Source organism: Lagenorhynchus albirostris, chromosome 10 (assembly GCF_949774975.1).
Source record: "Lagenorhynchus albirostris chromosome 10, mLagAlb1.1, whole genome shotgun sequence".
NCBI lineage: Eukaryota > Metazoa > Chordata > Mammalia > Artiodactyla > Delphinidae > Lagenorhynchus > Lagenorhynchus albirostris.
In genome coordinates, this window is record NC_083104.1 from 70,864,543 (window position 1) to 70,888,615 (window position 24,073).

General features: G+C 52.6%; 4 protein-coding genes across 13 annotated transcripts in view; 2 read left to right on the forward strand and 2 right to left on the reverse strand.

Moving 5' to 3' along the window:
- Positions 1-233: 233 nt before the first annotated feature.
- On the reverse strand, positions 234-8,985 carry FRS3 (fibroblast growth factor receptor substrate 3). 3 transcript variants are annotated; one of them, XM_060164187.1, is made up of 7 exons: positions 8,877-8,985; positions 7,118-7,261; positions 6,005-6,093; positions 4,916-5,102; positions 2,738-2,899; positions 1,748-1,905; positions 234-1,465 (listed from the first exon to the last, which is right to left on the reverse strand). In XM_060164187.1, exons 3-7 carry the CDS (start codon positions 6,068-6,070, stop codon positions 551-553), a joined length of 1,488 nt encoding a protein of 495 aa, XP_060020170.1. In that variant the 5' UTR covers positions 6,071-6,093; positions 7,118-7,261; positions 8,877-8,985; the 3' UTR covers positions 234-550. The 3 variants fall into 3 exon arrangements, with proteins under 3 accessions (XP_060020170.1, XP_060020172.1, XP_060020171.1); XM_060164189.1 differs by lacking the exon at positions 7,118-7,261 and having other exon boundaries at positions 8,877-8,929; XM_060164188.1 differs by lacking the exon at positions 8,877-8,985 and having other exon boundaries at positions 7,118-7,636.
- A 500-nt stretch (positions 8,986-9,485) lies between these two features.
- Positions 9,486-15,518, forward strand: PRICKLE4 (prickle planar cell polarity protein 4). 8 transcript variants are annotated; one of them, XM_060162870.1, is made up of 8 exons: positions 9,486-9,807; positions 10,901-11,357; positions 11,794-11,940; positions 12,450-12,557; positions 13,257-13,394; positions 13,688-13,891; positions 14,468-14,672; positions 15,145-15,518. In XM_060162870.1, the coding sequence occupies exons 3-8, from the start codon at positions 11,806-11,808 to the stop codon at positions 15,516-15,518; spliced, it is 1,164 nt and encodes a 387-aa protein (XP_060018853.1). In that variant the 5' UTR covers positions 9,486-9,807; positions 10,901-11,357; positions 11,794-11,805. The 8 variants fall into 8 exon arrangements, with proteins under 8 accessions (XP_060018853.1, XP_060018854.1, XP_060018856.1 ...); XM_060162871.1 differs by having other exon boundaries at positions 10,901-11,212; XM_060162873.1 differs by lacking the exon at positions 10,901-11,357 and having other exon boundaries at positions 9,486-9,906.
- A 69-nt stretch (positions 15,519-15,587) lies between these two features.
- On the forward strand, positions 15,588-17,410 carry TOMM6 (translocase of outer mitochondrial membrane 6). Its single transcript, XM_060162876.1, has 3 exons — positions 15,588-16,229; positions 16,773-16,877; positions 17,098-17,410. Exons 1-2 carry the CDS (start codon positions 16,021-16,023, stop codon positions 16,867-16,869), a joined length of 306 nt encoding a protein of 101 aa, XP_060018859.1. The 5' UTR covers positions 15,588-16,020; the 3' UTR covers positions 16,870-16,877; positions 17,098-17,410.
- Positions 17,411-20,389: 2,979 nt separating this feature from the next.
- USP49 (ubiquitin specific peptidase 49) overlaps positions 20,390-24,073 on the reverse strand; it is a 78,549-nt gene continuing 74,865 nt past the window's right edge. Inside the window, exon 7 of the mRNA XM_060162878.1 lies at positions 20,390-23,822. Coding sequence (XP_060018861.1) covers positions 23,632-23,822 — 191 coding nt within the window. The 3' untranslated portion in view covers positions 20,390-23,631. The remainder of the gene's footprint in view (positions 23,823-24,073) is intronic.

Consider the following 24,073-nt stretch of genomic DNA (forward strand, 5'->3'; position numbering starts at 1 on the left):
AGAGGAGAAAAAGAAATGGTCATGACTTGTCACAAAAACCACAGTCACCCCAAATTTCCCAGAGTGAAACCCCTACCTCTGTTAGGCCTCCCCGACTCCCACCCCAGCACCATGCCAGGAAAGATTCCCTAAGAATTCGACATCATCCACCAAGTCAGAATTTAAAAATAATTATATTAATAATAAATATGTTAAATTACATTTAAAACAATAAATAGAAAAATAAACTGATAAATAAAATCAACAGGTACAAAATGTTTCCAAATTTCAACCAAAAAAACACACAGACGACAGACGAGACAGATGACATAACGAGAGGGTGCGAAATGCAATCACGGGGCCCTTCACAGTTTACGTCGCGGCTCCCTCCTCACCTGGTCACCCTCTACTGTCCCCCGACTCGGAGAGGAGACCGGGAGACTCAGTGGCTGATACCTTTGGGGACTCCGGCCAGTGCAGGCCCTTCTGCGAAGCAACCCCAACCCCGGGCGTGCGGGTTCGGAGCACAGGAGCGGGAGGCGGAGGCTGCCAGGCGGGTGGAGGGACGTCCCTACAGAGGCAGGTCGGTGCTGTTGTGCCGGGTTTTCCTGGCTGTGCCGTCGTCGCGGGGCAGAGCCCTCTGCAGGTTGGACATGGCCACGGTCTTTTTGAGGTCAATCACAGCATAGGAGTCTGAGCTGCGGGCAGGGTGCGTGGTGGGCACAGGGGCTCGGGGGGCTGAGGGGTTCTGGGACCCCTTGGGGCGGTCTCCACCCCAGCCCTTCAGCTCCACCTGGATGTAGTTGAGCTGCCTGGGGGGCTCGGGGCCCGGCCGGCGGAAATCAAAGTTGAAGACCCTCGGGGAGCCTCGGTGGCGGCTCAGCGGCACAGGAAAGCTGCCGTGGCTGCGGAGGGCAGCCCGGGTGCTGGTGGGCTTCTGCAGTGGGGTCTCGTCCTCCTCGCCTTCAGGGAAGCCGTTGGAGGAGGGTGTGAGCCCGTCCCTCGAGTCCCCGTCATCCCCGGCCTCCTCCCCCAGCTGCTGGGCCTGGCTCTCCCACACGGGGGGCAGGGAGGGCAGGTTCTCGTAGTGCAGCAGCGCGGCCCGGCGCTGGGCGAGGCCATTCCAGCCCGGCTCCTCCGGGCTCAGTCTCCAGCCTGCCCCCAGCCGCAGCCCCCCACTGACGTTCTCGTAGGTGCACTTGGGCCGGGCTGGGCACTCGGAAGGGCCCTCGTTGTTATTGTCGTGGTGGAGCGGGTGATGCAGGCTGGGGCAGAGGCCTTGGCACTTGGTCATGTGCCGCCGGGCCGGGGTGGGGCCCAACACGAACTTCACTTGGCCCGGCTGCAGGAACACCTGCGGGTCCCGCTGTTCGGGGCCCCGGGCCTGCGGGGCAAGGGGCGCCCGGCCCTCAGGCAGGGGCTGCAGGCAGTGCCGGCTCCTGCGGCGCTCATCTTCACTGGCTGGCGTGTTGACGTAGGTGTGGGACTGGGGGGAAGGAGTCCAAGGGCAGGAGGGTCCGAGGGCAGAGAGGAAGGAGAGAACAGGGGACAGGGTGAGAGAAGAGAAGCACAGGGAGAAGGAGCTGCAGTTTCCTCCTCTTCCTTGTCCTCCTAGCCTTCCAGGGAAGCTGCCTCCCTTTCTTGGGACAGGAAGGGACTCTATCAACTTTCTTCCCTCTCGCGATCCTCACTGGGAGGAGATGCCATATTTCCCGACCCCCAGCCCCACCCAGACCCACAGGAAGACGCCGGGCAGCCACGTGCTCACCTGCTCATCGGGAGCAATGAGGGCATGGGTGGCCTCCTCCCCAAACGAGGGGTGTTGCAGGCTGCTTGTCGAGGGGCGCCGGGGCACTGAGAATCGCAGACCCTCTCCCGGGCAGCCAGGGAAGCCATTGGAGAAGCTGGAGACGGTGTAGCCTAGAGCTGGGCACACAGGAGACAAGGGGGTCCTTAAACCACCTGGCAACTACCTGCAACCGTGTGTGTGGCATCCTGGGACTCCTCCAAGTGGAGGGGAGACACTCCCAAGGCCCCCAGGGGGTCAGCCCCGCTGAACTGGCAGTCCCCCATTATCTTCACCTTGTATCTGTTCTCCAAACCCTGCCCTTTCCCTCACAGCTCCGCCTGAACCCCACTTCCCCATCACAGCCTTATCTGAAACACTTAAGGCACAGCTTGTCGTCACTGGACCGACCCTTCACCTCATTCCAGCTCTGCCACTGAGCTCCAGGGAAGCCCCTCGAAATCAAGGACCGTGTTCCTATTTCTTCTGTCCCCCACGGGCCAGCCGATGGAGTGCCAGACACGGAGCAGGTGCTCAGTGTGATTCAGTGAATGAACAAGCAGAAATTGTGGGAACCTCTCCAGACAGCCGTGGGCAGAGGTGCCTGCATAAGCCGTCAGGAAAGGTATATGCGTATGATCCAGTAGCCAGAAGGAAGGAAGCAAAACAGCTCCAGACTGCCGTTTCCATGGAAACCCAATGTCCTCCTGTCTGTTCCCCGACCATCCATCAATACAAGGCCCTGGACTCCCCAGCCTCCGCTTGAGTCACCTGACTGGCCCAGGCCAGGACTTATCCATCCCTAGGAGTCGTCGGATGATGGATGGCGGTCCTGGAAGCCTGGCTCACCCAGCCATCCCCTCGCCTGCCTGCCTGACTCATGCCTACAAGACTGGTGCTTCCTGGGGCTATGCTCGTGCGTGCATGTGCGTGTGCACTGGGGTGCTGAGGCGGTGGGGGGGGTCTCCTCACCACTGGGAGGCTGGGGGGCCCGAGGGAGGTCGAGCTCAGCCGGGTGGCTGTTGCGGGTGATGATGACTGGCTCTTCCATCACATTGATGCTGTTGCACTGCATCAGATCCTGGAGGAGATTGAAGATTTCCTCGGCCCGGGAACACTTAAATGCAAATATCCCTGAAGAAGGAGAGGAAGAAATGAGGCTCCTCTGACCCTGTGTCCTAAAGGGAAGGACTAGAGAGGCTGAACAGATGCACAGAGCTCAGGACAAGTCCCTGACCTCCAGTCCCAGGCCTGCAGAGGGGTGGGAGAGGCCCTCACACTGGGCATTCTCCCCAGCACCCTCCAAAGTCTAAGAGCCACAGGAGGAGCTGGCCCCAGGCCCCCGCGGCCCACCCTAACACACTCTATCCATTACCACCATCTTAAGATCTAATACTTCAGCTACATTCCTCCGAGGTTAAATCCTTTTCATAAGGATGTGTGTGCACCAGGGTGAAGGGAAGCGAAGTAAAAAATCAAAGCAGAAGGGACAGTGTCAGATGAGTGACCACTCCACCTCACATGCTGCCCCCATCTTCCTCTGCCTGCCGCCCCTTACTCCCCAGAAAAATGAGCTCCGCCAGGGCACCAGCCCTCAGCTCTGTGCCCAACAGCCTCTAAGCTCTTTGAGGGTGGGAGGGTCTGTCCTCTTCACTGCTTATTCACTGCATACTTAGTCCAGTGCCAGGCCAGAGAGTGACTGTCTACTGTGTATAGGCCCCTGGCCTTATGGAGCGTGAAGTCTGGTGCAGAAAGGAAGGGTGGGCTGACTAGCTAAAGGACAAACATGGCAAGGCAACCATGTGGCTCCTCCATGCAGCCAGCCTTACAGCCCCTCAAACTCTAAGGCAGCAACTCACGGTCCTGGCACAGCAGGACTGGGCTGAGCACACACGACTCCGGGGATCCAAAGATGCTCTTGGGGTGTTGGGCCGGCCTGGGATTCTGCACTCCCCCTGTGTAACAGTGGGACCCAGGACTCAGGGGAAGCCACTTGGGATGTACATGGGCATGTTCCAAACAAAGACAAACTAGGTTGGGGTATGAGGTCTGCAGGAATGGGATTAGAAGAATAGAAAGGAGGGGAAGGAATAGGGCTATTCTTTCCTCATTCTATTCTATTTATTATAGCTCATTCCAAGATATGTCAAGAGCTTAGAAAAGGTTAGGAAAGCCTGGAGTTTTAGAAGAACCCTGTGTCGGGGCCTAGGGAGCTCTTCTGGGATCTCCAGTGTGGATTAATCACCACCGGGAGCAGAGAGGCCCCTTCCTCCCCTCTCTCTGCTCAGCCAGCGTTAACTGCTTCTGCCTCATGAGTTCCAAAGGTAAGGTGCACAGAGGGGAGGGCTCCCCCAGCCAGTACAACCTCAGAGACACACTGTTGTGTTGGTGGCCTCATCAGAGGAGCTTGCTCATTCCATCCCTGCAGTCACACCTCCACACTGCATTGAACACCATCCCTTGTGGGATTCCTTCTAGCAGAGCTTAGGCCTGTGTCCTCAGAGAAGGCCCAGACCATGTGACCCCTTCAAAGAGCCCCGGCTGGCCCCAGCCTTGACTTCATGGAGCAACCCACCCGTCCCTGACCTCTGGCTGCAGGGAGAAAGGGGAAGAAGGCAGAATACATCACACTGCATCACCCACAAGGGACAGGAGACAAAGATTAACCTCGTGAGGGTTACTCTGTATACCATGGACCTCCCCAAATCTATCATTCCCACGCCACACAGCCCCAAGGCAGCCAGAGCTCTTGCCTGACCTTTCATTATACACAGGAACCAGGGTATATGACTTGGGGCTCAGTTTGTTCCTACTTAGGGGGCAAGAGGGACCCTGAAACTAGAGTAAGAGAGGGAGAAGGAATCGCTTGCTTTCCCAGGTCTGGGAGCACTGGCTCCTTCCCATGGGCTGTGCAACAAATGACCTCACAGAGCCACCCAGGCCGGAGTTGCAATGATCGAAGACAAAAAGCACTGGCCTGGGAGTCCACTTAGTTCTGTGTGCTCTTGGCCACAATCCTTCCCTTCTCTGGGCAACACCTGCCAAGTGGACAGACTTCCCCACTGTCCCTCAAGCTACGACTTCCAGCCCCAATACCTGTCCCAGGCGCACAAGCCCCCATCCCAGCGTGAGGCAGGGGCTGGTACTCACCCTGGCCAGTCTGACACCGGCGGCCACTCTCAAAAGAGAAGAGGTTGGAGTCGTAGCCATAGCGCCGCAGGCAGAGGTAAGGCCAGCGGACAGCCTCGCGCCGATGCAGGTGCAGCACCAGCTCGCTCTGCGTCAGCTCCATCACTCCGGAGCCCAGCTCCACCCCCTCATCATCCACATTCGTCACCTGGCAGGGGCAGGGGACAGAAGGGTTAATGGGTGAGTCCAACAAGTGTGCCCAGGTCCGTGAGCCACTGGGAATGCCACACGATTACCGGGACACGGATGAAGCGGTGCCACTGACCCACTACAGTTCCCTAGGCCTTAGTTTTGTCATTTGGGCAGTGAGGGGAGGGGTGGCTAGTCGACCCCCAAGGTCAGATGGTTAGACGTGCAAAGTTAGATGACCCCAAATGGTCCATGACCCCAAATGGTCCAGATGTTAATGGGAGAAGAGGTTCTACTGTAAGTTCAAAATCTTAAGACCCTGGGAGAGTCAAACCCAAGCAGAACAAATATAAAGGCCTCCACCACCTCCCCAACTGCAGGACCTTGCTGAGGGTTCCCTCTCCTGGTGAGCAGGAGAAACCTGGGCCTCAAGATGCCGAGGTGGGGAGGGGGCGCCCCCTACAGGGAGGTGGAAGGAGCAAGGCGGGGGTGCACACAGGTCCACTGGGCCCGGCCTCAGCTTCCCAAAGCAAACAGCAAACACTAATACAGTGCTTAACATGTGTTAAGCACTGTTTGAAATACTTGACACGTTAATTCACAAATAAAGACTTTTGTTGTTTTCTCTGAAAAGTTATAATGTAAAGTTACAAAGATACACTGACAGGAGTGAACATTCTGAAAGCACAATCTCTGCTACTCTATTGCAGCATTTCTTCATTCTTAGTAATACCAAGAGCCACGAAAAAGGCAGTGGCCTGAGCCCGTTTTCCTTGGTGCTGCTCAGAGGTCCTGAGCTTGCGAAGCCCACAACCTCAGCCAGTCATTTCACCTTCTCTAGAGAGGCTGAACAACTCGACAGCTCGGGCCGGGCCCAGGAGGCCGTGCTGGGAATGTGGGAGAGGAGGGGGCTGTGGGTACCTTGAACTTGCTGGGGTGGTTGTCTGGGACGCTGTCTCTGTTCAGGCAGCTGCAGCAGCTCCCCATGGTGTCAGAGCAGCCGGCCCGCCCTAGGGAAAAACACAAGGGACAGGAAGGTCATCGAGGTCAGCTCCCAAAAGCCCTGCTCTGGGGAACACTGGCCGAACCACCTCGTTTTGATCACCTACTCTGTCTAAGACTCACAGTCCCTCCCTCAAGGAATTCACATTCTCAATCCAGGGCCAGACACACACTGGATAAACATTAATTCAAGTTAGGACGCGTTAAGGATTAATGCTGATGGGGGGATGGAGAGAGCTTCATAGGGGCAACTTTTGATCTGGACCTTGAGAAGTATGTAGGATTCTGACTGATGTAATGATAGGGAAGGGCAGCCTGGGCAGCAGGAAAAGCATGGTTAAAAGTAGGGACCCAGATGAAGTGACCTGCATCAGGAGTTGGGTGCCAGCCCAGTGCCCTCCTCCAGATTCAGTGAAGAAACTGTAGTTGGGAGTCCCAGACACTTTGGCCTGGACCCTTCTCCTTGTTCCTCCTTTTCCACCTCACTCCTCCCACATCATCCAAATCCTCTCTTTTCTTTCCTCACCACCATCCCAACATCCACCTCAAATTTATCTTTTTGATGTTCTCTTCAAATGAGATGTTACGTTATGGTCAAGAGATACACTCAGAAGACTGAACATTTAAAACAGAGCACTACTTTGATAACCTTGAGTTGGTATTTCTTCATTAAAAAAAGAAACGCTGGGTTTGCTCCCCTTTGTCCAAAGGGGAGAACAGAGGCCTTAATATCTGGATTGTTCCTCAAGGATGATGGCACTCAAATTAGAGGTCACAACAGTTGGGCCTGTGCCTAGGATGGAGGTGATACCACCAGGCTCCAGTGACCTAAGGGAGCAAGCAAACACATGGGCCGATTCCCAACCAGAAGTTATGGGTTTGCAACTTTCTGCAAGAAATGAATCAGCAGGATTAGATATCCTTCTAGAACGCCTGCTGAAAGTGTAAAGCCTTGAACAATGCTGACTTGCACCCTCTACTCCTCTCAACTTGGAAAACTCCAGAAAAGTGGCTCCTATACGCAGCTCTCACCTCACCCAGGCCATCGGGGAGCTGACCATGGGAGGGGCATGGGGAAGGACCCCCACTTTATTCCCCCTGTTCTTGGTGGGGTGTCATGGCAAGCAGTCTGCAGAGAAGTCACCTGGATCTCCCTGGGACACACCTGGGGCTCACCTAGCATAGGAGACAGAGACCACAGGTTAGTGGAAACCTTCCATTCTCACCCCCAATTGTTAATGAAACTGACTTGCCGTCAGTCCATCCCACCTGGATATCTGTTCCAGCCCTAATGGGATAGAAACACCAATGAAGGAAGTGAGATCAAGAGCAAAGGGACCACAAATTCTAAGCCCCAGAGGCCCTGAGAGGGACAGACTCCCCTCGCATCAGTGACTTTGAAGTCTGAGGCAGCCCAGGACATTTTAAGTCACCTCTAGACCCCACCTGAATCCTGTTAAAACCGATACCAAGATCACCACCTTACCTTTGCTGAGAACTTGAACTCTACAGAGAGCTTTCTCAAAAGGACACTAAGACGTATTAGAAAGAGCAATGGCTTAAGATTCAGGGAACCAGTAGTCTTTTTTATTGCTACTAAGTATCTGGGAGAGTCTGCCAAGTAGATTCTCCATCACCACCCCCAACTCCCACCCCAAGGCCTTAGTTTTGAAGGGGAACATCTGTCAACTGTGGAACTTCTAGCTTCAATAACCTTTAGAGGTAAGTTTGTAGGACAAACATAGCTAAATCAACATTTTCCTCTTCTAGGACAAGCTCCTTCAATCTCACACGTGGAAGCTTGATAGATTTTCTGTTCTCCAAACTCTGCAAGGCCTAACAGTTAACATAAATGCTAACCATCAATCACAATTTCAGGAATCTGAGCCCTACGTGGACAAGTCGACAAGCCAGTACCCTGGAGATCCTTGAAATCCCACCCTCCTGCTCTGGAAAAACAATGTCATTTCCCAGGGCCCCTGGTGCTCTGCATCCTTGGACACTTCCCAGGTAAAAGGACCCCTACCCTCTTGGTCTGGCTTACTCTCTGGAAGGGGGCAGCAGGATGAGGAAGGTATGCACAGCCTAAAGGCAGACAGCTGGGTAAATACTGGGGCTTGAGCCACCAACAGGGAGTCTGGGGGTGAAGCCAAGAACTACAGGGTGCAAGATGGGGGAGGGTGCTGCACCTCTTCCTGTCCCCTTCACTTCTCTTTAAGATACCAGGACATATCACGACAGCCCAATGAGGGGGGTTACATCGGGTGGGAGGAGGAGGGGTCGCTGGTCTGAGACAGGTGTGGATTGGGGGTGGGAGTTTGAGGTTATAGGGACTCAAAACGTATGAGAGGGATCAGGGAAATGTGGACAAATTTTTTGGACTTGAGCACGGTGCAAGGAGAATGGGGGGCATGAAGACTCAGAGGAATTTCAGGGCGGTGGAAGCATTTGGGGGCATCCAGGAGAGAATGGTGCTCTGTGAGCGTATCAGGGGAATTTGCAGGAGTGAGGGGTTCTGAGGGCTCCAGGACACATGAAGGTGTGTCCGGGGGTGGGGGTGGGGTGGTTCTGGGGGCTTAGAGACAGATTTAGGTAACAGGCGAATTTCTAGATACCGGGAAGGAATAGGGGAGGTCAGGGCCGCCCGTTGTCTCTGGATCCCCGCCCCCAGGCCCGGGTTTCCACCGCCCGCCCGCCCGGGGCTTCCTTGGGAGGGAGTGGAGACTGCGGCGCGGCGCGGTGCGGCCTCGGCGGAGCCGCCTCGCCCCCGCCCCGCCGCGCCCCGACTCACATCGCCCCGCGGCCCGGGCGGCGCCGGGCCCCGCTCCCGGGTCCCGCTGCAGCAGCCGCCGCCCGCCCGGAGCTAAGGCCTCCCCGCCCCGTGGCGGCGGGGTCAGAGGTCACCGGTAGCACAGACGAGACGCTGCGGGCGGGCGGACCCGATCGGGGGTGACCGGCGCGCAGCCTAGAAGGTCCCTTTGGAGGACTTTGCAGTAGGGCGCAGGGAGCATGCGCAGACGCCAGAGGGCGCTCAGGGCCAGTGACTGAGAGAGCCTGGCGGGGGCGGGGCGGAGCCTGGGGCGGGGGCGGGGCTAGGGGCGGGGCTGAGGGGGACCAGAGGTAGGACCAAAGGTTTCCACTCCCAGGATCAGAAAATGTACCCGAGCGGCGGGCGGGGCGGGGGAGAAACACGAAAGATTGGGGGAGGAGCCTGAAGGGATGGAAGGAAGAAGGGCAGGACTAGGGACTCCAGAAAGGGGCTGGGGACAAGGTGGAGGGAACTAGGTGGGGGTGGGGACACACAGAGAGGGGCGGGGCTAGGAGACCAGAAGGAAGGTCTGGGGGGACCTAAGGGCTCCGAAAGGCGTTCTGTTCCGCGAGTGCTTGAGGACCCGGCATAACGATGGCTCCCGAGGGTCTGCTCCGCGCCCGCCGGGACGCGGTCCCAGTGCTAAGCCCATGGGCACGGAGGCAGTGGAACCTGCACACTTTCCACCCGAGATCCCTCAAATGCTTTCCTTCAGTCGGCAGCTCTAGGCCCCGCCCCCCGTCCGGCTCTACCAGCCCCAGAGGGGCTGGCAGGGCCCGCGGGGGGCGTGGGAGCGGAAGGCGCGCTCCCGGGGCGGGCAGAGGCGGGTATCGAGACCTGAGAGTGGGAACTGGGTGAAGGGCCTGACGGCAGGGTCTGTCCAGAACTGCCCGGACAACAGCGCGCAGCGAGGGTGAGACCCCGGCGGAGTTCCTTCCCTTCCCCTAAACTCCCAGCAGCCAGACTGGGAACCCCAGGTGACTCGGGAGCCACACCGCTTCCCACTTCGGAGGTGGGCCCCACATGCCCAAGAAAAAACTGGGGATCTGTCGAGAGGGCACTTGGCGGGACCAGACACTTCTCTTCTCTTTCTTCCTCTCACTGTCCCGGGAAACCTTCCATCCCTTACACCCTCCCCCTCCCCCGCCACTTCCCAATCCCTAGACTCTGCCCTTCAGGGCAGGGGTGGGTTGGGAAGGTAGAACTCCTGAGACTGGTTACACCTGCGCGGGGGGCGGGGAGGGGGTTCAGTCTTGTCCCTTTTGTAAGGGGGGAGGGGAATTCTGGAAGGAATCCAGCACGTAAGTGGGGTCCAGTGCTAAGTGGACGTGGAGTTATGCCTCCCTGGGGGGATGAGGGTGAAGGGTGAAGACTGATTTCTGAGTGTTGTTCCTGTGTGGGATGACTTCATGCAAACTAGAACTAATCTGGAAGAGGGGTGCAAGTTTCCTCTGGGGACCCAGATACCCTGCTTCGATGCCCACCCCCTCCCCCAAGCATCTGTTGCCTCCTGGAGCCCCAGGGGAAGTGGCTACTCCTGGCCCTGGGTGTGAACAGCCCATCCTGGCTGCCTTCCACAGGAAACCTGATCTGAGGGACAGAACAGGAAGGAAGCAGATGGGTGTGGAGCCAGGAAGCAGGGAAGGGTGGCACAGGGCGGGGCTCCGGGCTGGGAAACACTATAATTGTCACAGTCCAAACCCTGTTCCCAGCCCCAAAGCTGGGTCTTATAGAGGCCAGGGATTTGGTGATGCCCTCCTGTGCCCAGCTGCCGTTAGAATCCAGCCCAGCTCTCAAAGGCAACCTCCTCCTCTAAAGCTTCCCTTAGCCTTCTAATGTGACCTCAGGCAAGTTTAACCTGTTTGTTTCAACCGTAAAATGGGATAATAGAAACTACCTCACAGGATTGTTGTGAAGATGGACTATATTATGTAACATGCTGGAAAAGTCCCTGGCACAGGGTAAACATTCTAGAAAAGTTTACTCTGTTTTTTTTTTCTTCCTAGGGTGCTGTGTATATCTGCCCAGAACCCTGGCCCCATCCTGCCTGGTTTCATCTGTGCCTTACCCAGTAGACTATGAGCTCCTTGAGGGCAGGGCCCATCCCTTTTCTACTTCAGTAGTCACCTCCTATCCCCAAGATACTGTGGCCATACCAGGGCTTGCCCAGAGGAGGGCTGAAGAGATGCACTTAGAATTATCCAATGAAGTTGCCACTAGAGATAGAAGATAGAAGCACAGGATTTTGTCTGTCCTGGAGGAGCTGATAGACTAGATGAGGAGCTGAGAGAGACACAGGGAGCAAAGAGAAACATTAGGTGCTAAATCTTGGGGCACCCACTGTACTTAATTCTGGAGCTCAGGGAAAGGAGAGTTGGTATAGGCTGGATAGGCTGAGAAGGGCCTCCCGGTTAAGTGCTCCTTTCACCCAGCCCAAGCCTACAGTGGGAGAAGCAGGGAGAGGTGAGGAAGTAGGTTCACTGGGTGCTGCTGAGTGCACAGTGAGAAGTGGTGGGAGCTATGGCAGGGGAGGTGGGGAACAAGGGGCCAGTCTACCCAAAGGCTCACCAGAAAGGCAAAATGCCCTCTCCTTCCACTATGGGCCTCCTGTTTCCTCCATCCCAATCTTGGGAGACCCCCGAGTTTGAGCTTCAGAAACTCTGGAGCTGAAAGGTTTGGCCTCAAGCTCTGGCTCTGCCATTTACTAGCTGTGTGACCTTGGGCAGACCATGTATGCCTTCCAAGCCTCAACTGGGCCATCTGTAAAATGGTGATAAGAATACCACCTGATTCACATAGCTGCTGGGAGGACTGAAGGAGATAATGCCCAGAAAGCATTTAGCCTGCCTAGCACACTGTCGTGGCCCAATAAATGGGAGGCGTCTTGTTTTCTGTGCAGACTTTGCCACCAATGTCACTGCTGAACTCTGGCTCGCCCCACCGAGGGGAGAGGCTGACCCCTCCGGAGCCAAATCCACCAGTCAACTCAGACAGCAACCCAGGTCACGTGCCAGAGGAGGACCCTGAGGAAACCTCTGCTCAGGTGGTAGGGGTCCTGCCCTTCCCTCTGAGACCAACATCCCCTCCATCCTTTGGACCTCTTCCCATTTCCACCAAGTGGGAGGTAGTTAGCCTTTGTGCCCAACTTCTTGCAGCCCTTTCTCTTTGCAGGAATCCCTGTCCCTACAGCCCTCTCAGGACACAGGGGTTCAACTTCTTTAAGCTTATCCACATGAATACATGAATACTCTCCTAGGGGGTCTGTGTTGTCAAAGCAGAACCTAGGGACTTTGCCCCTAAGGAGTGAAAGGGGTGATTTCAAGCATAAGAAGGAAGCTGTTTTGCAGTGTGCCCCCCCTGACCTGCCTCAATCACACCATAAACATGGGAGTGGATCAGTTGTCCTTGTGATCTTGAAGGAGGATCCTCCAACTGGAGGGGGGTGCTTGGATGTTGTTCCAGATTGGTGAAGAGGTGGCAATGAAGAGGGAAGGAAACAAGGGGAAGGAAGGAAAGGCCGAGCTCTGCTTCTCTCCTTTTGCTGCGTTTCCTCAGGATCCTGAAGTCCTGAGCTTGGGGAACCCTGGCCTGGACACCAACCAAGCCCCCAGCTGGCCTGGACTGCGGACCCTCCTGCAGCAGCTCCCTCCGCAGGACAGCGATGTGGGTCTCCCTCTCCCCAGCTTTCCTCTCTCTTGCCTCCCTTTCTTTACTTTACCGTGGGAAGAAGTTTGGTCCAAAAGGCAGGGGACACGCATTTAAGGCCTAGCTTTGCCACTAATTGGGGGAAGTCATCCCCCACCCCCAGCCTGAGCTTTCACAACTACATAATGGGTGCAGTAACATCTGCGCTGCCCACCACAATGCTTAGTTGAAGAGCAAATGAGAAAATGGACATGACCAGCTTTTGAAACTGATAATGGAATGTACAAATGTAGAGAGTATGGTGGTTAAGCATTTATTGAGGGCCTCTGTGTGCCCAGTCTAAAGGCTTCCAGTTCAGCTAGGGAGGCGAGGCAGGAGAATATGGAGTAAATAGGGAAAATACAGTGGGAAGTGATATTAAGCTACAGCTCATTGGGAGCCAGGATCTAAATATATGGAGATGGGCTAAGTACTGTAGGGCTGTCAGGACCTGAGCGATCACCATTCCTGGGGTGGGGGGAGTGAGACGGAGGTGGACTTATGCCAGTTCTTTCCCTCCTTCCCTCTCCTCAGTACCCTTCTGAGCTGTTATCTCCTGCACCTCCCTGAGGTTTCACAACCTTCCTTTGACCCAGCAGCTAAACCTCCCCTCTCCAGTCAAACTTCAACCTTGCCTGCTGGGGCTCTCCCGGTCACAGTGGACCTCTGTTTCTGCAGGAGCGCTATTGCCTGGCCCCTGGGGAGGAGGAGCTGGCTGAGCTGCGGCTCTTCTGTGCCCAGCGGAGGCGGGAGGCCCTGGGACAGGGGGTGGCCCGCCTAGTACCTCCCAAGCTTGAAGAATGCACCTGTGAAAAGGTATGTAGCACCCTCCCCTCAATATTCCCCTTCCTCCTCTTTGCCCTCTCACTTCTTCAGAAGGGGCTGGCTTCTGGGACTCTGGAGGGGGAAAAGGGGTTTGGGGATTGACAGTTTGGCAAAGCTTAGGAAAAAGGGAAACCAAATTTAGGGGTTCTTCGTGGAGCCTGCAGTGGAGGTGGGCTTGCCAGAATATGGGGAGAACAGTTAGGTTGAGGCTGGGATGGAAGAGCCAGGAGAGAAGGTAGGAGGGTGGTGTGGCCTCTGACCAGCGCAGCACCCGCACCCCGCAGTGCAGGGAGCGGCTGAGGCCAGGGGAGTACGGAGTGTTCACAGCTCGGGCAGGAGAGCAGCGCTGCTGGCACCGGGCTTGCTTTGCCTGCCAGGCCTGTGGCCAGGCCCTGATAAACCTCATGTACTTCTACCACGATGGGCGTCTCTACTGCGGCCGTCATCACGCAGAGCTGCTGCGGCCGCGCTGCCCGGCTTGTGACCAGGTACAGCCTCGAGGGGAGGGGCTGGAGGGGGTCTGCCCAGGGTCCAACGCGGCAGATGCAACGGGACACCTCTTCCGGTACCACGGAGTGGGGAACAGAGAACTAGGAACCAGCCTGGGAACTTTGTATTCCCTTTGCTCTGACTTGAGCTCTGGGCACCTGGGACTCGTTGCCTTTGTGCCCTCCCTCACCGCAAGCAGAGTCTCCCAAATTTTCTTGGACTGAGAGGATTTCTCCAGAGCAGGAACTCTTAGACAGACGTTCATCTCAGTACGTCGGGTGCCCAGTGCTGGGCCTGCTCCTGCGAGGAACTCCCTCAATGTCCGCACAAGAGGCTGCACGGAACCCTGGGTGGGGCGTCCAGGAGACCCAGGTCGCACTTCTTCAGGCTGTGCCACCTGCTAGCTGGGGGATCCTGGCTAAGCCAATCAGCCCTCCCCGCATCCGAGAGTGGTTGAGTAGATCAAATGGGAATGTCTGTAGACGTGCTTTAGCGTCAACTGGGTATAAGGCGTGGTTACTGGATGAATGAATGAGTGAATGAATGAATGAGCCGTTCCCCTCTCCCTCTCCCAGCTGATCTTCTCCCGCCGCTGCACCGAGGCCGAGGGACGGCGCTGGCACGAGAACCACTTCTGCTGCCAGGACTGCGCCGGGCCCTTGGGCGGGGGACGTTATGCCCTGCTGGGCGGCGGCCCCTGCTGCCCCAGCTGCTTTGAGAGACGCTATTCGGATGCCGGCTCGAGTCCGGCCCCGACAGTGGAAGGCAGGGCGTCCCCGGGTAAGGGAGGAGAAGGTGCAGATCAAAGGGGAAGGGGGCAGCGGCTTGGGCTGGGCTGAGGGGGGGTTCTCCCGGGCTGGGACCCTCGTCCCGGTCCCACGCCGTCCCGCCCCTCCAGCAGCGCCCCCGTCCCCCCCACCGCACCCCCAGACCCGAGCCTCGGGGCCCGCAGCTCTCACCGCGCGTCCCTGGCCGGAGCGCTCCGAGGGCCTCCAGAACCCACCCCGCGCCGCGGTTGAGGCTGCGGCGCGGGACTCGCTCCTGGGCTGGGGCCGCGGCCGCCCTCTGCTGGGCGGAGGCGGGGAGGGGCGAGGAGCCGGGAGAGGACTCACCGCGGCGGCGCGCAAGGCCCGGAGGCGGGGCGGGAGGCTGGGCCCCGACTGGGACTGGCTTCTGGCGGCCGCCCCGCCCGGATCTGGGAGAGGGAGACTCGCGGCTCTGAGATGGGCGTTTCTGACCCGGCCCGGAACAGGGGAGGCGGAGATCGGCGGATTTGAAGATGGGCACCGCGCCCCGCGGAATGCCGCGATCATCTCCCGGGCAGCCCTTCTCGCTACTGCTGCCAGCTCCAGTCTGGAAACCCACAGGGGGATGCTTGGCTCCAGCCCGGAGCAGGAGTGTAGAGCTGGGGACCAGGAGGAGACACCCAAAGGGCAAGAGCAGGGATGCCCAGAGACTCCCCTTGATCCCAAGGAGGACGCTTCCTGCCCCACCTGCTCCTCTTCCTCTGAGTCGGAACCCGAAGGCTTTTTCTTAGGCCAGCGCCTTCCCCGGCCCTGGGAGACCCCCGGCAATCTCCGAGCTGGGGACAGCGACACCTCCAGGAAGCATTGCACCATTTGCTAGTGGCGCGGCCCGGAGAAAGGGTGGCTGGGGAGGTAATCTGTACGGTGAGAGAGCAAAACTCTCCTCCCCCTATAAAAATCCTAGACTGAACACCATCAGGGCCCATGGCTGGGAGAGGCGGCGAAATGACAAATTTGGAGTGCTTCCTTTTAGCCCGCGCATTCTATGACTTTTCATGGAGACTCTTGGGGAGCCCCATTCCTTAAAGCTACGCATCCCCTGCTGAGTGAGACCCTACCCCACCCCCACAGGCTAGGCAGCCCCATCCTCAGCATCCTCCTCCTGAGCCAACGAAGTGATCACTCAGAGACCACCTGTGACTGGCGGTGGGCCAGCCGAAGGCCAGGAGGGAGCCGGAGGTGGAACCCGACCAGGCGAGGTTGGAGCTGGACGGCGCTCCTTGCCCGGCAGATGACGCGGACTCGCAGCCCGGGAGTTCTCGCTCCCGGCGTCTTACCAAGCTTAAGCCACTGCGCCCTCTGTCGGCGAGTAGCCAGCGGAAATGCGAGGCCGGAAGTTGCGTGATCTGCTGGCGCCGACAAGCGGCGTGGTGAGAGACCTTGCGGAGGGTTGGGGTGCTGCTATGGCTTCCAGTGGGGCCGGCGTGATCGCTGCGGGCTCGGCAAATGAAGCTCCCGAAATCCCAGACAACGTGGGAGACTGGCTTCGGGGCGTCTACCGCTTCGCCACCGATAGGAATGACTTCCGCAGGTAACCGAGGCGCGGGACCTTGGTCGCTCTCCTGCCCTTCGCGCACGTATACATACCTGCCAGGTTTCCTTCTTCGCCGAGGCTGGGCCCTCCGGATTATTTACACCGCCAATATCTCGGCCTTTTCGTGGCTCTGGCTGTGCTTTGCTGAGGTCCTTGACCGGGAGAGTTCCCGTGCGGCCAGAGCGCTCCTTTCAGTCACCGGGCTCTGTCTAGAGGATCTCACCCTGCCCGCGGAGACCCGGGGAGAGGAGGCGCCAACACGTAAACAGGCTTTTCGGCCCTGGACGAGTACTTAATTGGGTTTTGCATTTGACCCTACTCTTACTAGACGTAGAAACGAACCTTAAATAACCATGTGGGTCTTGGGCAACCTATTATGTAACGATCGATGCTCTTGCGATTCTAAAGTGTTTTTGCCTCGGGAGGGGGCGGTTTCCAGGGTGGTGATGGGAAGCTTCCCCCCACCCCCCAGCCCATCTTTTACTGACCAAAGACACGTGACTCAGTGACCACAGGGTTAAAGGGATGCATTTTTTCCAGGAACTTGATCCTCAATTTGGGACTCTTTGCTGCCGGAGTTTGGCTGGCCAGGAATTTGAGTGACATTGACCTAATGGCACCTCAGCCTGGGGTGTAGCCGTAAAGGTAAGCATTAACCAATGTTCTGCCTGTTTTAGGAGTCCTAGAGACTGGGATAAGAAATAATTTATATCAGCTATTCACAAAATAATAGATAAGAGACTTGATGTAAAACCCTTGGCTATTCCTAGTTAGATGTGTCTCCAGATGTTCCAAGGGATGAGTCTCTTACCAATTTCCCTCTAGTGATTTTACATTTCTAATGCCACGTGTTGTCTGACTGCAGACACTTGGAACCCGTGCTGTACTCGAACCTTCCAAAAACAGAGCCTCCGATCTGTGACCGTCACAAGACTTGCCCTGATGGCGGCTGAAGTTTGATTCAGATGGGCACCTTTCCTTCCCTGCTTGATTTCCTTTTCTTTGCTGAGTCCACTCAGAACACCCTTCTCTGGTCAGCAGGTAGGGTTCAGCTAAAGTGTTGTCCTGTGTTCTGTAAAGTTCTGTACATAGTTCCAAAGTTTCTGCAGGGGATGATCTTTGCTCTTGTCCTGAGGAATATTCTAATGGTATTTTAACAAATAAAGACTGTACACAAAGACAGCCATTTTATTCTTTTAATAAGAAACTTCGGCTTACAAAAACAAGGTGTAAAAAGTCAAGATTTACAAAAATCATAAAAACATGATTTATATTTCACACTTGAGAGAGACAGGAACAAGCCCCAAACATGGATTGTAACAGAGATGGTTTGCTTCATATTAAAAAAGAAAAGGAAACTGTAGCCACCGTTCATTGATGTTAGCATAGGATGAAGCATATTGTTGAGGAATTTCCATTTTTGAGCAGTACTAAGGGAAGAAGTCATTTGGTGTTGCATAGCATTTTAGTGCACTGGGTGGGTTTTCCAGGCACCAGGGAGGCATTGTTGCTGTAGTACAGTGGGATTTGAGGGCAGTGAGGTGCAGGTAGAGGCAAGGGGTAAGTAATCCTGGGCAGTGGGCACTGAAGTGACACTGCGTGAGGAAGCTGCTTCCTTCACAAGGAAATAGATTATTTTCTGACCCTAAAATTCATGGTAGTGCCACTGTCCAGGAGTGTGGGGTTCTTTGGAAATGGAATATGTAAGGAACTGGCATGGAAAGAATCACATAGGCTTAGCAAGATGTGGACATAGTGACAGGCTCCCCTTGGCAATTTTTCTAGTTGATTTGCTCTACTAGGCATTTAAAAAAAATACATACTACTTTTCCGTGCCGAGTCTCTTACGGAACTGGTATGGGATTAAAGGACATGAATTGGAAAGGAGGGTCAGTATAAATGCACCACAGTGGCCTAATTGTTAGTTGACAGGTGTTGTCTCTAGCAGTCTGTTCACTAAAGGTAAATAGAATAAAATGGTCCTTCTTGATCCTGCTGGCATAAATGTGGTTAAGAAAGCTGTTAGGGAATTAGATTTTTTATATGTTAAAGAAAAGCACCATTCTCTTATGAGCATTAATCAGGGAGGAGGTCCCATCTCTCAGGAGGAAGGAGTTTGAGCTTGTATGAATTCAGGCCTGTGGCTGGCTTAACATGAAGGCAGGATCCTTTAAGAGTCTACACGGGGACCACAGATGCTCTGACAAGTTCATATCTGATGAGGAAAGGTAACATACATGGAGCAAGGCTTAGGTTTAAAGACATCACCCCCGCAAATGGTGACCAGGAAGGAAACTTTTAAATCCCTTCAGCCTGCATCAGACCACTGCGATAAGACTAGAAATACCAGCACCTCCTGTTCTTTATAGGAGTGAAACGTACATCCTTGAAGTCTGCTACCTGATCTATTCATAATTGTGAACAGTTCTATTTGATAAAAATTTTCAAAGCTAAAAATCAAAATCTGGCCAAAATTAAAGACATGGCAGCTTCCAAAAGCATAATTCAAGTTTCACTTAAAATTTAATGTTTTAGCTTCAAGTAACAGTGCCACTGTTGGTTTATAAAGCCATAAAGCTGGTAAGGTAAAGTTTCATTTAAACCGCCTTAATTCCCGAAAGTGATAAGAATTTTGCAGATTAAAGCTACCAAATCTACAATTTCCTCAAATTCTGATGAATAATCATTCCATAAATGAAAGTGCTGGTTTTCATCATTTCAACACATTTCTCCTCAAGGGAATTCAGTTTCACATCCTGTCATACGGTGTTTAGCCCCGGCTAGTTAACACCGTGTGACAGGATGTAAACACATAACATAGTATGACAGTACTATGAAAATCTCTTACACAACCTAGTTAGATTTGAAATAGAAACATGCCAGCAGAATTCAGTATGGAGAAAGTCCACAAAAATGACCATTCACTTCAATGCTCTAGTGGCTATGGTGTACTTAGAGCAGTGTTTGGTTGAGTACACAGTGGTTAAAGTCAAAGCCCTAGACCAAGAAAATGGTGAATTTAAACGTGGAAGATATAAACTAAACTCACAGTCATATTCAGAAGGCGCTTTTCAGCTTTAGTGCTAACTTCAAAAAAGAATCTGAACCACCAGGGAGATTCATACTTACCTGGTAAAGAAACTAAGTGGCCATGGGAGGTTTTATTCCAAAGATACAACCCCCTCACCTAATTAGGCTGAGGGATCCAATTATTATATGTGCTTCGAGTGGTAAGCTTTTTAAACACCCTTTGGTGAAGTCTTGGAAACCTTAAGGTGGGAGTAAAAGGAACATGCTGTGTTTATAGCCCTGCAGGTGAGCAGGCTGGTTCTCTTCCCCTTCCACAGCCACTCAGCACCATCCCAGTCAGAAGCTGCCAGGGACTGGGGCTGGGGAGCTGGGACAGGTTCTTTGAGCCTTCTTTTTTGCATATTACACAGTGCACTGGCTTGCCTTACAATCTAAAGGTTCACATATAGGGGACTGTGTTCTACACTGCTTCCTGAAATTTTGTGCAAAAGAACTTCAGAACTAATGAAGGTACCACTTCAGGAGGAACCGTTTCTGTTTGACTTCTACCATACGTTGCCCAGCATTAGAAAAACTAAAAGACCTTCTTCTGAATATTTGTGCTCTCCCAACCAGCTGGAAAAGCAGCCCTTCCACTTATAAGATATACTCCCAGATAGGAATACAGTATATGTTTAGGAAGGGGTAGCCCTCGCAGCCTGATTTTAAAAAGGCCTGAGCTAATGATTGGAACATAAAAGGGGTGGTAAAAAAAAGAATGGGGTACATAGTCTGCCTTGAAAAGGAGACACTGATGAATAATCAAACACAAAGATTTTGGATATTACAATTAAAATTTCAGAACTTGCTGGTAAGAATAATTTGCTTTTACACACACAAGATATGAAATGCTTTTAAAAAGTCTTGACACCAAATGTCCTTTACACTATACAGATCCATTTGCCACTTGAAACGACAAGAAGGAATCCTTTCCCTTAATCTTTTCAATCCCATGCAAACCATAATTGGGTACAAGGCACCAAATTTTATGAACTGTATAAAATTAGTTCACAAAGCTTTATCAGTAAGTAAAACAAACTCCATTTCTCCCTCCCTGCCCACCCACATCCCAACCCCAAACACCCAACCAGGTTTTCATTCTGTACTACTGTTGACCTCTCTTGTGTTTACACTGGGACCTGGCTAGGGCCGTGCTCCACTGCCAGTCAACCCACCTCATTAGTTCTTGCACTCTGATGGAACTGTAAGCATAGCCTGAGCGGGGAACTCATACAATCATTGACTCTAGAAGCCTTGCCATTAAAAACAAAAATAAACTCTGCTATTGAGTCCATAGGACACATTAACACTTCTATAGTTTCCAATTTTATTCATGACATTGTAAGAGACATCTGGAAATTCTTTACAGTGTGGCACTGCCCCCATCAGCCTGAGAGGGACTGGATCAAAGCAGGCAAGAGGTCTGCCCACCTTTAAATAAGAGTTCAGTTCTTGGCCATTGAGGGCATTCCTAATCTTTTTTTTTTTTTTTAAAAAAAAAAACCAAACACTAGCATGGATGCTCTCAGAGGCAACCACAAGTATGAGGGTCAAGCTAGATTGAGGTAAAATCCTTTTTGAGGGGCCAGGGTGCATTCACCTTGGCTGGCTACAGCAAAAAGTAAACACACCAGCCAACTACAAAGGGTTCCTAGAACGGGACTCCAACTACTTGTCTGGGAAAGAAGCAGGCTCGTAAGGTTCAGTTAGGAGATCTTGGGTTTGATTTGGCAGCATCTAGTCAACTTCTACCCGGTTCTTATTTTCTTCTCTTTACAATGTTTCGACTTAAAGTAAGATGCAACTAAGAAATTCATCTACTTCCAGTATGTAAATAAATTAAAGGCAAAGCGACATTTCCCTCACAACAGCCATTGGCTTATGCAGCAGGAAACTCTTTTCTTTAATTAAAATCTCCATAAATACTAACTTCTCAACAGCGTCTAGTGCTGCTGCCTCTGGGTACCTGAGGTGTCTCACTGCAGGGGCACCTTCAAGTGTGTGCAGCTCATTGAGGTATTGGTTTCTATTCCAACTCATTTTAAATGATTTTGTTAATTTGATACAATGTGTGCTCAGCTAATTTAAGCACTTATTTTACAAAGTCCTTTGCTTAATAATCCTTAATACTTGGTATAAAACTATTTTTAAGAATTAAATTTGAAGATCTTTTAATTTTCTATTAGATGTTTATTTTTCTTGTTTTCCCCTGGACAGCCTGAGGGATGAAGTAGATGCTCTATTAGTACTTCTCCATTTGTAAGTTCTCTTTTTCTAGAATAATAAGTATAGCATTCAATGAAAGATGAGGCACAATTTATATTTTCCTTCCCTTTTTACTCTCCTTGGGTTTTTTTGAGTTAATGCGCTTTTCTCTTGCCACCAAAAGTCATCACCAATCATGCCAACTTAAAAATGTGGATCTAGAGGATACAGCCTCACATCAGAGCCTCTGACAGCATGGGCAGCTGTGACACTTTAAAACAGTGTCCAGGTGAGGGTAAGCCCGGGCCAAGCTTGTACAAAGAAGCCTGCAGTAGACAATATAAACCAAATAGCATAAAAAATGCCATACGCTATCGCTTCCAAATAAAAGCTAAATATTACAGAAACCTCACAGTGTTGGAAAAAGCAAGTTTAATTTAAAATATAGTCACTCCTCTTCCTTATCAGGGTGAGCCATTTTCTGTCTGATTTCCTCCAAGTCTCAGTGCTGTCTGGCAGGTCCTATGGGAGAATTCATCTCAAAAGAGGTCAACAGCAAATGCTACAGATCTGCTTGGGAAATGTGGTTCCTCAACATTGCTAAACCTTTGAATCTCATTCTTTAGCCTTTCTTTTCCCAACTTCCCATCCCTCCCCAAACTCCCTTCACATCCATCCTCTTCAGGTGGCAACTGTACTTCTACCTGAATTGAAATGTTAGTATGACATACTCAGTCAAAAGATGAGCATTCAGAGTGACAGGCTGAGGCGGGCTGCAGCACTCCCACAGTGAGAGTTACGGTTTGCATTCACTTTTACTAGTGAGTCTAAGCGAAGGACTGAGAAGGGAAATTCAGTGGTGCCTGATAGGGCAGAGAGTTTCCATCTGGGCAATTTCATGCCACTTAGAAACTGACCCAGTTTAAAAAAGAAAGATATAGTTTACTAGCACTGGAGTTAAGGACAGGGCACTCTTGCTTTTTTTTCTCTGATGGATTGAGTGTGGGTGGGTAAAGAAACAGTAGGGATTAGCAGATTTTGGAGGAAACAGGCCAGGACTGTCAACAATAAACTGTTCAGACATACAGGAGGAGGATTCCTAAGCCTTAGAAAAGCAAAAGCTCCCACATCTTGTGAACAGGAAATAAGCTGCAGGTTAAGAAAAGCTGCATGCTGCACCAGGGTGAAATGGCTGACGGGCATTTAGATAAGCCCTGGGCCACTGGCTATCCCCCACCCCCACCCCCAACTGAGTTCTGAGAAGGCCTCAGACAACTGACCCAAAGACCAATTTAAACCAAACTATGTGCTTGCCCTAGACCTGAACCAGGGATTTGCTACAGAACTAGGTAGCCAGGAGTGCCCTTAGGCTCAGTGTGCCACAAAGAACATGTCATGTACCAGTTTCTTGCTTCCCCATGTGAACTGCTCCTTCTTTAGAATGAAGGGATGTTCATGCCATCTCAGAAGATGTGGTATGATTAAATGACAGCAGCAGCCAGGGAGAGTATGACACATGAAAAACCTCCCATTTCACATGGAGAAATTTCCTCCATGCATCTCATTCCATTCTTCAACTGCTATCCCCTAAAAAAGGAAGTCTGCAGATTTTTAACCCTTGAGGGCTACTTCCTTTGTAGGAAAAAATCCTTAGACTTCACCTTCCGCCTTGGAACCAATCCTATCCAGCAAGCTGCCAGCCCAGGGCCCCTCCTTGCGTGCTCTGTCGAGGGCTGCTCACATCAGGAGGGTTCTTCTGGTGCTGCAAGAGTCCTGATTAGCAGGGGAATCATGTAATAGAAAGAACATGGCTGGATATGACCAATTTACTCCCTCTTTCCTCCACCCAGATCCCTCTATATTCAGAAGCAACTGATGAAAGAGTCTTCATAGAAGTTACTCCTTTTGATTTGTTTTAACGAAGGAGGGAATTTCTAAACCCATTTAAAAGAAAGTTGCTACAAATTTTATGATAGCACACGAGTCACCTGGCACCTTCTGCTCTAGACCCAGTGACGCAAACCTAGTAATCTGTTCCTGCAGTAAACCTTATTTCCTATACGAGGAAAGATGTATAGAAACCAAGAGTTTAAAAGCAAGCCAGTCCTCGATACGTGCCTCCCATTCAGGGGAAGGTCCGTGGTCTGCCCTCATCGTTGTTGCTGGACTGCACCTGAGTTTGGAGTTGGGTTTCTGAGATTCTTGCATTGCCCTGAACTGTTCTTTGAGTGTAAAAAAGGATGTAGGCTTGAGTTTTGCACACTTCCTCGACACTGCATACATTCAGCTTTGAGTCATTGCAGTGGACCCAAAAACCTAGGAAACCAAATGAAAGAAAGAGAGAAAATGACTACCCAACTTATATTTCAGTCACCAGGCAAACAAGGAGATGAGGAAAGGGACAGAGGAGCTCTGAATAGATCCAACCCTTGATTGTTCGTGGTGGACGAAGAGAAAAGTAAATGAAACCAACAGACTTCCCTGAAACCACTGGTTTTAACCCCGCAAGCCCCACCACAATACTGCTTGCAGTATCGACCGACTATAATTTTTGTCCTCATTTTATT

What these genes read in the sequence shown, in the direction of transcription:
- PRICKLE4 (XM_060162868.1), top strand. Translation starts at nt 11,767, where the DNA reads ATGGGAGGCGTCTTGTTTTCTGTGCAGACTTTGCCACCAATGTCACTG. An exon ending in GCTGCCCGGCTTGTGACCAG is followed by an intron (nt 13,892 to 14,467) that starts GTACAGCCTCGA and finishes TCCCTCTCCCAG; the next exon opens with CTGATCTTCTCCCGCCGCTG. An exon ending in GGAAGGCAGGGCGTCCCCGG is followed by an intron (nt 14,673 to 15,144) that starts GTAAGGGAGGAG and finishes GGCCCGGAACAG; the next exon opens with GGGAGGCGGAGATCGGCGGA.
- FRS3 (XM_060164187.1), bottom strand. Translation starts at nt 6,070, where the DNA reads ATGGGGAGCTGCTGCAGCTGCCTGAACAGAGACAGCGTCCCAGACAAC. An exon ending in ACCACCCCAGCAAGTTCAAG is followed by an intron (nt 5,103 to 6,004) that starts GTACCCACAGCC and finishes TGCCCCTGCCAG; the next exon opens with GTGACGAATGTGGATGATGA. An exon ending in GGCCCCCCAGCCTCCCAGTG is followed by an intron (nt 1,906 to 2,737) that starts GTGAGGAGACCC and finishes CTGTGTGCCCAG; the next exon opens with CTCTAGGCTACACCGTCTCC.
- TOMM6 (XM_060162876.1), top strand. Translation starts at nt 16,021, where the DNA reads ATGCGAGGCCGGAAGTTGCGTGATCTGCTGGCGCCGACAAGCGGCGTG. An exon ending in GATAGGAATGACTTCCGCAG is followed by an intron (nt 16,230 to 16,772) that starts GTAACCGAGGCG and finishes CATTTTTTCCAG; the next exon opens with GAACTTGATCCTCAATTTGG.